The sequence below is a fragment of the Rhodamnia argentea genome, chromosome 2 (genome assembly GCF_020921035.1).
Source record: "Rhodamnia argentea isolate NSW1041297 chromosome 2, ASM2092103v1, whole genome shotgun sequence".
Classification (NCBI taxonomy): Eukaryota; Viridiplantae; Streptophyta; class Magnoliopsida; order Myrtales; family Myrtaceae; genus Rhodamnia; species Rhodamnia argentea.
Window position 1 is genome coordinate 2,736,087 of NC_063151.1, and position 13,155 is coordinate 2,749,241.

The 13,155-nt window shown below is 41.5% G+C and overlaps 1 protein-coding gene across 2 annotated transcripts; it reads left to right on the top strand.

Moving 5' to 3' along the window:
• The first annotated feature begins 7,161 nt into the window (after positions 1–7,161).
• Positions 7,162–10,891, top strand: LOC115749872 (transcription factor bHLH145-like). 2 transcript variants are annotated; one of them, XR_004016402.2, is made up of 5 exons: positions 7,162–7,410; positions 8,030–8,646; positions 8,831–8,986; positions 9,065–10,215; positions 10,280–10,891. XR_004016402.2 is itself a non-coding variant. In XM_030686881.2 (4 exons), the coding sequence occupies exon 4, from the start codon at positions 9,090–9,092 to the stop codon at positions 10,134–10,136; it is 1,047 nt and encodes a 348-aa protein (XP_030542741.1). In that variant the 5' UTR covers positions 7,450–7,729; positions 8,030–8,646; positions 8,831–8,986; positions 9,065–9,089; the 3' UTR covers positions 10,137–10,891. The 2 variants fall into 2 exon arrangements, 1 of the variants encoding a protein (XP_030542741.1); XM_030686881.2 differs by lacking the exon at positions 7,162–7,410 and adding an exon at positions 7,450–7,729 and having other exon boundaries at positions 9,065–10,891.
• The last annotated feature ends 2,264 nt before the right edge of the window (positions 10,892–13,155 follow it).

Sequence of the window (13,155 nt, forward strand, 5' to 3'; positions counted from 1 at the left end):
CGTTTGGAAATTAAATCAAATAAAATCGAATTGTAAATCCTCCGAATTACTCGTTTACCCTTCTTAGATCGGAGAAAATGGCGAATGTAATAAAATTGGACATAAGGAGGACCGTCTTAATAATAACAATGGCCGTCGAGGAGGAGTGGCCATTGCACGCACGTTCTATTTTTTGCCATACCAAATGTATCTTAGGCATGTCTTGCTATCGAAAGCTCCAATCTGAAAATACAATTAGATGCAGCGTAGGATAAATACTAGAGATTTGCTAGTCGAGGATTTGAGCGAATTTGCGTTGATTGAGCAGGATTTGGACCCTCTAATTTCATGTCGCGTGATGTCCAACCCAATCAAAATTTAGGCTAGAAGGGATGAGTGCAATGAGGCTAAGTCAACGCAATGGACCACGACCACGAACACGACCACGACATTTCATGGGTGGATGCTAATTGCTATGTCGAAACTCCAGCACTTACGTAGTTGCTTTTTAAGTGGAGATCAACGATTCAACATGCCACTTTTATGATCCGATCCGTCTGTTATGCATCGACTGTTGCTAAATCGATGGATGCTTAAGGCTTCAATCCCACGATAACGTCATTAATGTCGGTATTTGGTTGATCGAATTTTTTTCAACACCTCGTAATCATTTTGCAGTTGAAGAAATCCCCTTTGCACCATGTTCAAGTATACTTCATTTGAATTTCGAAGGAACACAAAGACGTGAAATTGCAATTTTGCTATGCCAATGATGCAGAATACCCTTGCTTCTTAAACATTTTATTGGGAAAAAATTATAAAAAAAAAGTCCTAAACCTATTGTAATTATGTAAATTTAGTCAAACGGTCCTCTTTTTTTTTTTTTTGGAGATTCAGTCCTAAACATTTTGACCCACCCGCGCATGGCGTAGTTGGTTAAGTTTGAGCCCTTCTTCCTCTTATAAAAGATTAAGGGTTCAAAACTTTTGGCTACGCTTCGTGATTTAAGTGGGGGGCCCCGACGGTGGGTTGCTGGGCCGGTCCCCCTCCAGGTATAGTCACTGGTTGGCCCTCGGGCCGAGACACCGGCGAAGTCCGATGGGGCCGGTGGATCCTGGACTATCAAAAAAAAAATTTGTATTTATACCAATTTAGTACATTTGGGAGGCTGAATCTGACTTGGATAATTTTTAATATTTTTTAATATTTTTTCATTGTTTTCCTTTTCTATTTCTATTTTTCTCTTTCTTCTTATTGTGGTCAACAAGGCCATTACGTCGCAGGCAAGGGCGAGGTCGCCTTTGCCAACAACCAACAAGACAACCTCGCAAACCTTCACAAGGCCCGATTGCGGGTCGCCCGCACCTAGCTTAGAGAGGGGTTGCACATCCTCGGTGGTGGCCGGCAAGCTAGGGCCGACAACAATAGGAAGAGAGAGGGAAAAAAAAGAAAAATATTAAAATACTATTAAAAATTATCCACGTAGTGCCGACCGGTCAAATTGATTGAATTGGCACAAATACAAAAGGTTTAGGATTCAATTGACAAAAAAAAGAGTTTAGGACTGAATTAGCACAATCAAATAGGTTTACGACTTTTTTTTTTATAGCAATTTTCCCTTTTATTGGCGAAAGGAAATGTTGAAAGTGGTAACTCAAAGCCAAAAAGAACAATCAAAATTAAAATGAAGCCAACTACCAATTAACAACACTAGCGAGCGGACTCTATAATACATACTTGGGTGTCCATCATCACGAGCAAAAGCTTATCCCCCCTCCCACGTGTTTGATGATGGAAAACTTCCATGTACCGCTCAGCCATCACACCCGAACCATCTCGAGTATCTCGATTTTCGATTCGACTTCTCTCGAGGTACCGAACTCGTATTAAATCCGGCGGCCCCGTCCACACCCTTTAGAAAAATTTAGGAAAGGGGGGTGAGCAAGGATGGGCATCAAAGAGTCTAAAAAGGAAGTGGGGTGGTGATTGATGCTCATTAGAATATTGAAAAGCATGGCGAGGGCATGGATTGGATTCCATGCTCTTTGTCTTTGGTTCTCGTTTTGGGGGGGCGTGTGCGTGTGTGCTGGGTGTTTTTGAGTGGAGAAGGTATTCTTTCGCTTTCCAAGCGTGGTTTTGCATTTGTTGGAGAATCCACAGCCAAATTGGCTCCTCCACCAAACTCCTTTTTCCCCTTGTTTATTAAAAGGGTTTTAGCCCCCACCAAACCCTAGCTTAAGCAAAGAAAAAAGGAGGTTCCTTTTCCCATTCCCCTTGATCATAAAACTTTTCTCTTTTCCGTTTCTTTTGTTCTAAAGAAAGTTTCTCAGTGGCAGAAAACCAGGCTCATGTGTGTGGTGGCCAAAGGCATGGTATGCCTTTTTCCGTTTGTGTCTTCTGAAGTTGCCCGAATGGCTCCTTGTCTTGGCGCCACACGAGGCAAAGTACTTTTGGCATTTTCGTGCTTTTGCTGGGACATTGTATTGTCACGCTTGCAGCAATATGCATGCATGTGTATGTGTGTACATATATATTTGTGAGTGTAATTGGTGATAGTTAGAAGTCCCATGTCAATTGCCCGTCTCTCGTAAAAACTAAAGGCAAAAACCCGAATACGAGCTCGACGTGTCCTCATTTTCTTAAATAAAGGTATGAAATGGACCCTATTTCAAATGACGGCTTGAAGTGGCCATATCACCGACCTCACCGACCGGTCATTGACATTTTTTTCTTTCTTTTTTTCCTTTTTCTATTTTTCTTTCCTTTTCGTAGTGGCCGGTCTCGGACGATGGCTAGCTATCGGCGATGCTTAGAGAGGGCCACGCGAGGGCCAACTTCACCTCTCCTGAGTGACCCTCCTTGGCCACAAGCATGGCCGACCCTCGCCCGCGCCGTGCCAGCGAGGTGACCCTCCCCGGCAATCAGTAGGGGACTTGGGCGAGGTGACCCTCCCCGGCGATCGGCGAGGCTTGCAAGCCCTCGCCCGGGACTCGATTTTGCATAAAAAAAACGAATTCTTCCACTAACCCGCTAACTCTCAATTTGATTAACGGAAAACGTTGATGTATTTTTTAATATTTTTTCTCTCTAACATGGTGTCCTACGTGACTTTAAGGTTAACTAAAGCACCATTGTCGGTGGGGCATCTACGATGGCCGGTGTCTCAGCAAGGGCCTATCGGCCCTCTCCCGGTTCTCGCGACGGCTTGCTTGCCCTCATCGAAGCGCCGACTACCCCCACTGGTGATGGGGCGGTCTCTACAAGTGGGAGGCCATCGCTTGTTTTTCTTTTCTTTATTAAAAGTCTTTTAGGCTTTTTAATTTTTAATCTAATTTAAGTAAAATTTATGTTAAAATTGTTTTTGGAAGAAAATGCCCTTGATGTCTTGGCGAGGTCGGGACCTTATTTAAAATAGCTATGGCCACTTTATGCCCTTATTTGAAGCTGTCATGACCACTTTATACTCTTATTTAAAGCAATGTTCGTTTCGGGCTCTTATTTGAAAAAATGATGGCATTCCAAGCCCTTTTTGAAATTTTCCCAAATCAAGATGCAAAAAAGTTGAAACTGCCCTTAGAAGAAATAGGAAATTGACGATGTTCTTACAGAAAAAAGATAATATGTCGTGAGTATCTCTATGCTTTAAGTCATTTGTTAAATGACCACCCTTTCTACAAATATATAGATGAGGATTCACTGGTTATATGAGTTTAAAGGATTAAGATTCTTTCAATTTAGGATAACCAAATTAAAATGGGTACATTTTTAATGCCTTATTGATCGACAGATAAGCAATTAAATCAATGGATCGGGTTATCCCATTTCACAAAAAATACCCCTACAGGCCTACACCAACCAAAACCCCGATTCGATTTTCTCCCTCCTTCTCTCTGCCTACTAGCTCACTACCGCCTTCTATGGACCACCGTCGCCCGCTCCCGAGACGGTCGCTGGCCTCCACCGACACCCACCCACTCACCCACGTTGCTCAGCCCGCCGGGAGACGGGGAGAGGAGACAGGCCGCGGGAGGAGGGGCCAAACAATGCTCCGACGACACTTCTTAACAAAATCAATCTACGAACACTATTCTCACGACATTAATCAATGCACCTACAATGGATTTCCTTTGATACATTGTCTTCTCCATGTATGTGATGATTAAAGCTAATCGCTTCTTAACAAAATCAATCTACAAACGCTATTCTCACGACATTAATCAATGCACGTACAATGGATTTCCTTTTGATACATTGTCTTCTCGATGTACGTGATGATTAAAGCTAAGCACTGGAGAGGAATCCTTCACTTTACATCTCACCCCATCTTGATATAAATCCATACACCGGGGTTTGTATTGCTACAAAAAAGAGAGGTCCCATTTGGATTAACAAGGCAGAGGGAGTGCTAAAAGCGATCGCCTTAGGGATTTCAATGTTCCCTCCACTCCAAACAGGAGGCAATATAGATAAATCCATCGTACCTCGCCAATCCTTATGTTGTATGCAGGAGAACAAAATATACAATTTGGGGACCGTGGATCTTCCCACCTGTGGGAGGAGATTTCTTGCAGGTGTTAAAATCATGGCCTCTTCTGTCAATAATCATTTTATTTAGGCTGAACTTTTCTTTTTATGTTTTTTTTAACCATGCTTTGGGGCTAAACTTTTGTCACGATGAGGCTCCTTTATGCAGTACAACTTTTGTACCATTTTTTTTATTTTTTATTTTTACGGAGAAAGCTGTCTTATCCAGTACCATTAGCTCGTAAAGTTAACGTTAGCTTCTTGTTTCATGCCCCCCCACAAAAAAAATTACCTTTTTATCTATGATATTATCAAAGGAAGTGTTGTTTGGTTCTGTTAACAATGAATTAATATCGTCAAAAAAATCCAAACCGTTATATCCGTGCCACATTTAACCCAAACTAATTTTTGTGTCGCAAAACTTCTGAATTGGTAAATTCGTAGCACGTCTACCCTGAATTATTTTTTTTCACAAAAATTCATAGACTAGTGCACATGTGTGGCATTTACACCAAAAAATTCTAAATCAATTGTACTTGGGGGTAAATGTGACACGAGTATATCGGTTTGGAGGTAAATGTGACATGTATCGGTTTGAGAGTTCTCGCGACACAAAAATTAATGCGAGGTAAATATGGCACTAGTATACTAATTTATGATTTTTAGTAATATTAACCCTACTAGTAAGTGTCTCGAAAACTCATTAAGTGACTTTTAAAATCATTAGGCAGCTTTCACTACATTGATTGATCCTGTATTATATGCAATGATACCTTAAAAAATTGATTTCATTATTCAACGTAGCTAACATTTGCATGAGGGCACGGACCCCTCAATCAATCATATTTTCCCGTCGAGACATTCCGCGTCGACTAATACCCTCGATTAGGCAAAAGAGATTTCTTAGCGAAGGTGGGATTAGAGCCAACCCAAAAATAAATAAATAAATAAATAACTAAAACCGGGCAACTAGCTAACGTAGCTCAAAAGAGGAAATAAGAGACGGTTGGATAGCGGTAGTGTTGAACTATGCAGCATCGACACTCTTCGAAGGTCTTTGTGTCATATCCGATACATTCCGACACTCCGGACATGCGAACAACGCGTGATCAACGCTTTAGACAAATCAACGACATACGAGTTTAACATATCGATATATCATTTCGATACGCACATGATTAATTTTAAGCATTTTCAATAAATTATGGGTCAATATATAAATTTAACATATATATTTATTTAATGTATATGTCCTAATGTGTCGAATTTCTTTTTTTAAATTATGTATTGATGTGTCGTGTCGTGTCGTGTCATGTCGTCTGTTGAATGTCGTGTCAGTGCTATATAGGTATTAAAGCGATTATTCACCATAATTAATGACGGAGTCAAACGTCCGACCCCCAACACACGAACCAAAACATCCTTCGCGGACATCATAGCATCGTGCGACAATCCGCGCGAACCGAGGAGTGGTGGGAATCATTGGCCGAGCGCATGTGTAAAAGAGAAAATCGAACGAAGCCATCATCGCTTCACGGGTCCTCCTCCTGTGATCTTTTTCTCGTTCGTGGTTTGAACGGTCAAGTACCAAATAATTGGTCTTCGTGTATTTAACATAGGATACCGTCCCTTTCGATCCCCTCCCAAACCCTCATCAATACTCTTCAAACTTTTGTTTTTCTTATTTTCTTTCCCCTAGTTGCTTTCGATACATCATCATGGTGGTTGCGGTTCCATTTCTTTTATCGCCTCTCCCTTTAGCAAATTGGTTTGATGCGATAGACAACCGAACCCTGTGGACTCGAGATGATGAACGTTTGATAGCGAGGCGTCGCGCCGTGACGTAATCATGATGTGTACCCCGCGTCATCGTATGCTTGAGCATATGGTCGTAGACGATCGTGTATGGTGGCGCGATGTATTGATAATGAGGCGACTCTCGTTGTATGGTACCTGTCTGTCGAGTTGTTCGGTGAAACACCCGAGTTCACGTAGGGAAATGCTAGGGCAAATTGCGAGTTCATGAATGAATGAATTTATTAAAAATCGACTTTTAGGATGGTATAAAGACCGCCTCTTTTTCTTTTTCTTTTCCTTTTCTTTTGCCCTTTTTGATGCATAGTTACAATATAGCTACTTGAGATTTATTGTGGCTAGTGGCTTGCACTAATTTGGTCAAGAGTGATTTATAGGACCCAGTTATTGAGACCCATTGAGGGCATGTGCTTCATTTTGACCTTATAGAGTTTGGCAATCGAGAATGTCGTCGGTCTCTCTGTGTCGAGATTAATCGGATAGAAACTTGATTACCAGCCAGTATTTCAACGATCGATCTCGTCTTTTGACCGCTAAATTAATGAGTCTGCATTTTTTTTTTTTTTGCATTATAATTTTTCGAAAGTTTACTCAAACCAGCCCCAATCAATAACTAGTGTTGCTGAACGAGTTAGGATTTATTTGTAATTGGTCATATCTCAATAAATGCGATACCGTTTCATAGGAAAATTTCACTGTTTTTCCCTCATTGATCTTTTGACTTTGACCCCATTTTTCTGCACTTTATTTACAGTCTTCACGCGCTTAAACAAAATTCCAAATACAGGACAAAAGCTTAAACATTATCCGGGAAATTTCGCCTTCCGCGCATCTGCCGGACTACGTTGGATCATCACGGCTCGATCCCAAACCCGGGCCACCGGGGGCATCACTGTCAATTCGCTTCTCTATAAAATCTCAGCCTCCTCGTGCTCATCAAGTTTCGATTTTGATTGTACCATCTCCTTCCTTCTCTCTCTCTCTCTCTCTCTCTTTCTCTGAGATTGCTTTTTCAGCGAGCGTGGTGCGAGCGGAAGTGATCTTTGGCCGTTTCTTCTGCAGAGATTCATCCTTCTTTCGTCGACATCATCTGTAAGTCTTAAGCATGCTATTGCTGTGTCGTCTTTACTGCCCTGGGCTCTCTCCTGCATTTGCTTTTATGTTGGCACTCGCAATCCCTTTAAATTTGGGTTTTTTTGTTGTTTTTTTGAGTCACGGGGTTTTCTGTTTCATCATTTTTCGATATGATCCTGACAGTGGAACATGGGTTCTTGCTTGTTTAGTGAATTGGTGGTGTCCTGTTCTTTGTTGTTCTGCATAAGCTGGTGCTCCGTGAAACTCTCTTTAAGTGTTTTTGCCGTTCTTTAACCAAGGCTGAAACCGAAATCTCTCTTGACTTATTATTCTCAAGGTAAATTATTTCACAGGGTATCTGTTTTTCCCGCTGTTTTTTCTTCCATTTTGCTTCCTGAATGTTCTGTATCTCTCGTATTTTGTGTTCGGTCGGTGAAAGATTTTAGACCACCTAGGAAAAAACTATGAAGTTTTTGACAACCGAGTCCAAATCTTTATTGGCTTCTACGTTTTACAAAGCTGTGTGGAATGTGGCCTAGTATTATTTTTTGACTTGTTTACTTTTTGTTTCAGCAGCGGCTAGATTTGCTTATGCAGCTAATAAGCTTCGCTAACACTTCATCGAATGACTTTACAGGGTCTTTGAATCAGTTCTTGGCAAGGACCGGTTGTGGTGATTTAAGCAGAAAGGAGAGAACAGCATGCGTTGTTGGTTGAGTCTTTCTGTTGATGTCTTCCGCGAAGTCATCTCTTTGAACCTATATTGCAGAGTTATTCTGTAATTTGGATTACCGGATTTGAGCTTCCTTTCACGCTCCGTTTCACTAGAACCTTTAATTCATAATGGGCTCCAGTTTCTTTGTTGTCGTTCCCTGCTACGTCCGCCAAATTAGCTGAATGTCATGCCGTCCACTTGTTCCGATTCAGATTTCGCCAGAGAAGTTGGTCATAAACTTTCGTCTCTTTTGGTCATTTGAGTTTAGGAATTTGTCTCTTGGGATCACAGTCTGTTATTTTCTGCTTCAGTTTCGGGGTCTATATCTACTCATTCATTCAAGTTGTGGCTTGATCCGTGCTGGTAGATTTATTGCCTTCATATTCCTTAGATCTGAGGGGTGGGAAAGTGTAGTTATGGTGTGCCAAGCAGCAAGCCAGACAAGATTTCGGGCAATGAAACACGAAAATGGGACTGCTGGGAGCTCAACAGTAGTTGTTAGAATCATAGCATGCTTTCAACCTCTTCATGATTGCCAGGTTGGTGACAGAGTCCTTCTTGCTGTGTTAGATGTCTGTGTGCTTGGTGTTTCTCTAGCCCTCTGAGTCATATTTTACTAGACTTTTGAATATGATCCTGATGTTATTTTGTCATACAGTTGAATAAGGTAATGACAGCATTGTGATTAGATACTGATTGGGTTGCTTTTTTGTATATTTGCAGCCTGAATATTTCCGCCATTTGCTAAAGCCTGTCACGTAGATTGATCTAGTTCTGTACTTTTCAAGTTTAGCTGGAGTTTTAGGTTCTTTCCCCTTTGTTTTTGGAGGAAACAGCAAGTGAGAGCAACAGCTTCAATTGATAGAAATCCTTCTTTGGGTATGTCGTTTGTTTTCTTGAACATTTCATGTTTTTGTCTCCTCATAATGGGTTTTCTAAATGTGAATTCATCTTTAGGTGACTTGTCCAACTCAATCTTTGGATGGGAGAAGATTTTGGGGCCTGGTTTTCACGGCACCATTTGAGTATGCGAGTGCCTGCTTTCGATCCATTATCTGCTCCATATGCTCTGGGGCATGAGTATGTCATTTCAACTGGTGCAGTCACAGGTGCGAAAATGGTCTCTAATGATGCTGGGTGTCCACTACATGCACATAAAGAACTGCCTACTTCGCACATTGGCCAACCTGATGAAGCTCACGGTTGGTTTTATTGTCTGCCACGCTTTAGGCAGGCCTTTATACCAGAACTTAACAGTTCTGTTCTAAAAGACGGATCTCTTGTTGGTCCTTCAGTAGATTTCGATGTTGACAGTGGACCCTGGAAGAGTTCTGGATGTGTTGAGAGGAAATTTGTTGTTTTCGATCAATCGATGGGCCAGACTAGGATATTTTATAGCTCAGGGATAAAAAGTCCCAACCATTGCCTAAATTCCTTGTGTGTCCCTCATCACATCGATGAAGAAGTTGAAAGAAGGAAAAGTGATGTAAATTTTCTGTCTGGACCGACCATTGCCAACTTTAAGGATGATCATGGGGATGATGTGCAAAGCGAGATGCATGAAGACACGGAAGAATTGAATGCGTTACTTTACTCCGATGACGATTCCGATGATTCTGAAGAGGATGAAGTTGATAGCACTGGTCATTCTCCTAGCATGATGACAGGTCAGGAGAGGGAAGAATATTTTGGAGAAAGTGGAGAGGTTGTTGCCAGCTCTGCATGGCCAATGAGGAAGCGAAGGCTTGTGGACAACCCGAGTTCTTCCACTCAATACCGATACATCGAGAATGAGACTGAGGTAGATTCTAATGCCGGTGATGGGAGCAGTAGTTTTTCAGGTGAAGTCAATTCCACATGCTGCAACAAAAGGTTGTGCAAGGAGAGAATTTGTGAGACTGTAAGCCTTTTGGAGAAAGTACTTCCTGGCACAAAAGGGAAGGATGCGACTGTTGTACTCGATGAAGCTATACGTTACTTGAATTCTTTGAAGGATGAAGCCACAGCTTTGGGATTTTCTACCATGTGACTTGGAGGTTAAATTTGCAGTTGCCCTTTTCACAATTACTCCGCGATACGTTACTTTGGCGAGGAAGGACAAGGAGTAAGTTGATAACGTGGCTGTTGGATTTCTCTATTTAACATTCCAAGCATTTGCATTTGGAAGTGGTGGTGCAGTTGGACAGCCTGCATAAACAAAATCTTGGTTCCGTCTTCCTTTGACAATGGTTGGTGTAATTAGTGGGAACGAGATTTGGCTTGGGGTCTTCCTCTTCTATAGTCTTGGGACTTTTGGCAAAAACATATTGCCCTACCCATCATGCTGATGGACCATGTACAGAGTCTTGATACGTTGCCATTACCGATGGGGGAGCCAACTCATGCTTGCCCCATCCCCCAGTCTCTTCATTGTCGTCACTCAATACTTTGTGTAGGATCACAGGCAGAGGCAATGTCCGCCTGAACCGTGTCATCTTCATTGCGCTCCCGAGTCAAATGTTCGGTCAACTATCGTCCACCACACTCCGTTCGATCTCTATCCATGAAGGATGCCGGATGGTCTGATCATCTGACACTATGAGTTTAGCCAAATGCTTTGGGGACAGTGGCCGCTGCTCGAAAGTTGTAAGTGTTTTTGCTGCATCTGGGTTTTTAAGTGTGCTGTTTATTAGCATTTGGGGTTTTAATTGGCTATACATGGTGATATGTTGGTAGATTTAGAGTAGTAACTAGTGAAGTTGAATGTGAGATTAACGGTCTGCCGTGCGCTTGCGTGGTATTCATGCAACATCATGTACATGCGCTCGAGCCCGATATATACAACGATTCCTCGGGTTCCATGATTATGGATTTATGATGGGGAAATTTCACGTGTTGGATCTAAGTTTTGGGTTAGGGAAATAGGCAGGTAGATCGTTCGATTCGTGCTTCTGTCCATGGGGCGTTTCATTTAAGATCCCCCCCGCGTTTCTGTGATTTCGATTGACTTTGGTTTAGCAGATTAACCGCACAAGTATATACCATGAGAAGAACTTGCGCGTCGCTATTTCTCCAATTTTTGAGTTAGAAAATTATAGGGGATACGCAACCAAGAATCTCAAAACTTGTGGCAACGATCGAAGGTGCATTCTACACGCTCCAAACTCCATAGTCTCGCCAATCCGAGAGTCAACCCCTCCTCGTGTGACGTCCGATTGCGACAGACGTCGAATCCCATTATTGTCCGTGGAGATCTTTCTCTAATTGAAGTTAATTTCATGGAAGATGCAAAATACAAAGCTAATGTAGTATCATCCTCATCCAAATTCACCATGGATTCTGAAAACAACTACGCAGAAAAACATATGCGGCGCAACTAGGCGTAAATCGATACCGGCTCCTTAAAATTTGGCAACTTGAATCGGCATAGTTATAAATGGAGAAAATTATCCAAAAAGTCTTAAATATAGTATACTTTCGTTGATTCAATCGTAAACCTTTTAATTTTGTCAATTAAGTCCTAAACTTTTATTAAGTTTTGCCAATTAAGCTCATCCGATCAATTTTGACTAGAAATGACTGACATAGATATTAGCCGTTTTATGTGGCACATGCGGCACCGATGTAGATAAAAAAATTAATAGTATTTTAATATTTTTTTTCTTTTTTTCTTATGTTTTCCCTCTTTACTTTTTTCTTTGTTCTTTTTTTCCTTTTTCTCTCCATCTGCGTTAGGCGAGAGCTACCCTTATTGGCCTCAAGTTGCACTCGCGGGCTTTAGGCGAGGGACACCCGCGCCTAGATTGGCGAGGGTGTCCACGCCCGCCCAAGCGAGGGTGATCCTCGCTAGAGGCCAGCGGAGGGAAAAAGAAAAAAACTTAAATAAGGAAAACAGAAGAAAAAGAAAAAGTAAATGAATGAATGCAATTTTATTAAAATTGCTCGGATGGACTCAATTGGCAAAACGTGAAAATGTTTATGATTCAATTGGCAAAATTAAAAAAATTTAGGATTGAATTGACAAAAGTGTAATAAATTTAAGACTTTTTTGGACAATTTTCTTCATCTTTAAACTCGCCGATAAATGGTAGGCTCCTTATAAAAAGTTAAAAAGAGAGTAAAAGACAGCCTTGGATCCAGAATATCGTCCAGACCACCCCCAAGAATTGCTCCACCCACCATGACCGGTGGGAGGAGAGGAGCCAATTGCAGACAAGTTTGGTACGGTGATTAGAACAGATCCCAATCAGTTTAACATCTACAAATCAACTACGCTCCAATCAGACAGAATCACAGAATCAGGGGGGGGTCTAGTCCCTACCCATTCCACATCATTTTAGGAATAAAAGTTGGCTAAGCATATAGCTTTTCCAATAATGGAGGTCATATGTTTAGTTTAGTGCTTATTGTCTGCGTTAGTTTTAATCATATACCCTACCGAACAAGATTCTTGCCGTATTGCGGCAAACAGATTACCAGAAATCTTGCTCTACAGTTCAATTTCAATCCCTCCATCCCACCTAGCGGGCCCCTTTCGTTTCTCAAAATCTACATTTATTTGTCGGTCCAATATTATTGCGCGAAAGTTCAATCTACATTTACGTGATCGTACGAGCCGGTAAGAGTCCTGCGCGTCGATAAACGATCCCGAATTTGCAGTTTGCATCGCATCGCTCATCTGTGTTCGTGCAAGTATAATTGATACTTGATACGATCGATTCCAATCTACATTTATGTGATCGTTCGGATTTTTTTACCGACCTGTACCTAAGTTGTAGTCGCGTCATAAAAGAAACCGAAACAAACAAAAATTCAACTTGCACCTTAATTACTTATTGTATTTCATTTTCTTGCAATTTATTCAACAAAATATGATTATGGGCTTGCCCAGAAAAGCAGAACCTTCTAATCGGCGATCAGCATCTCCATCTCCTCCATTATGACAATCTTCTTCTGGAATCAATAAAAAATTACTAAATTACCTTCCGAGCACGCGGGGACAGCGACACAAATGTTGCAGATATATATAAGGAAACATCATACGATCCTCCAAAGAATATAAAGTCTCT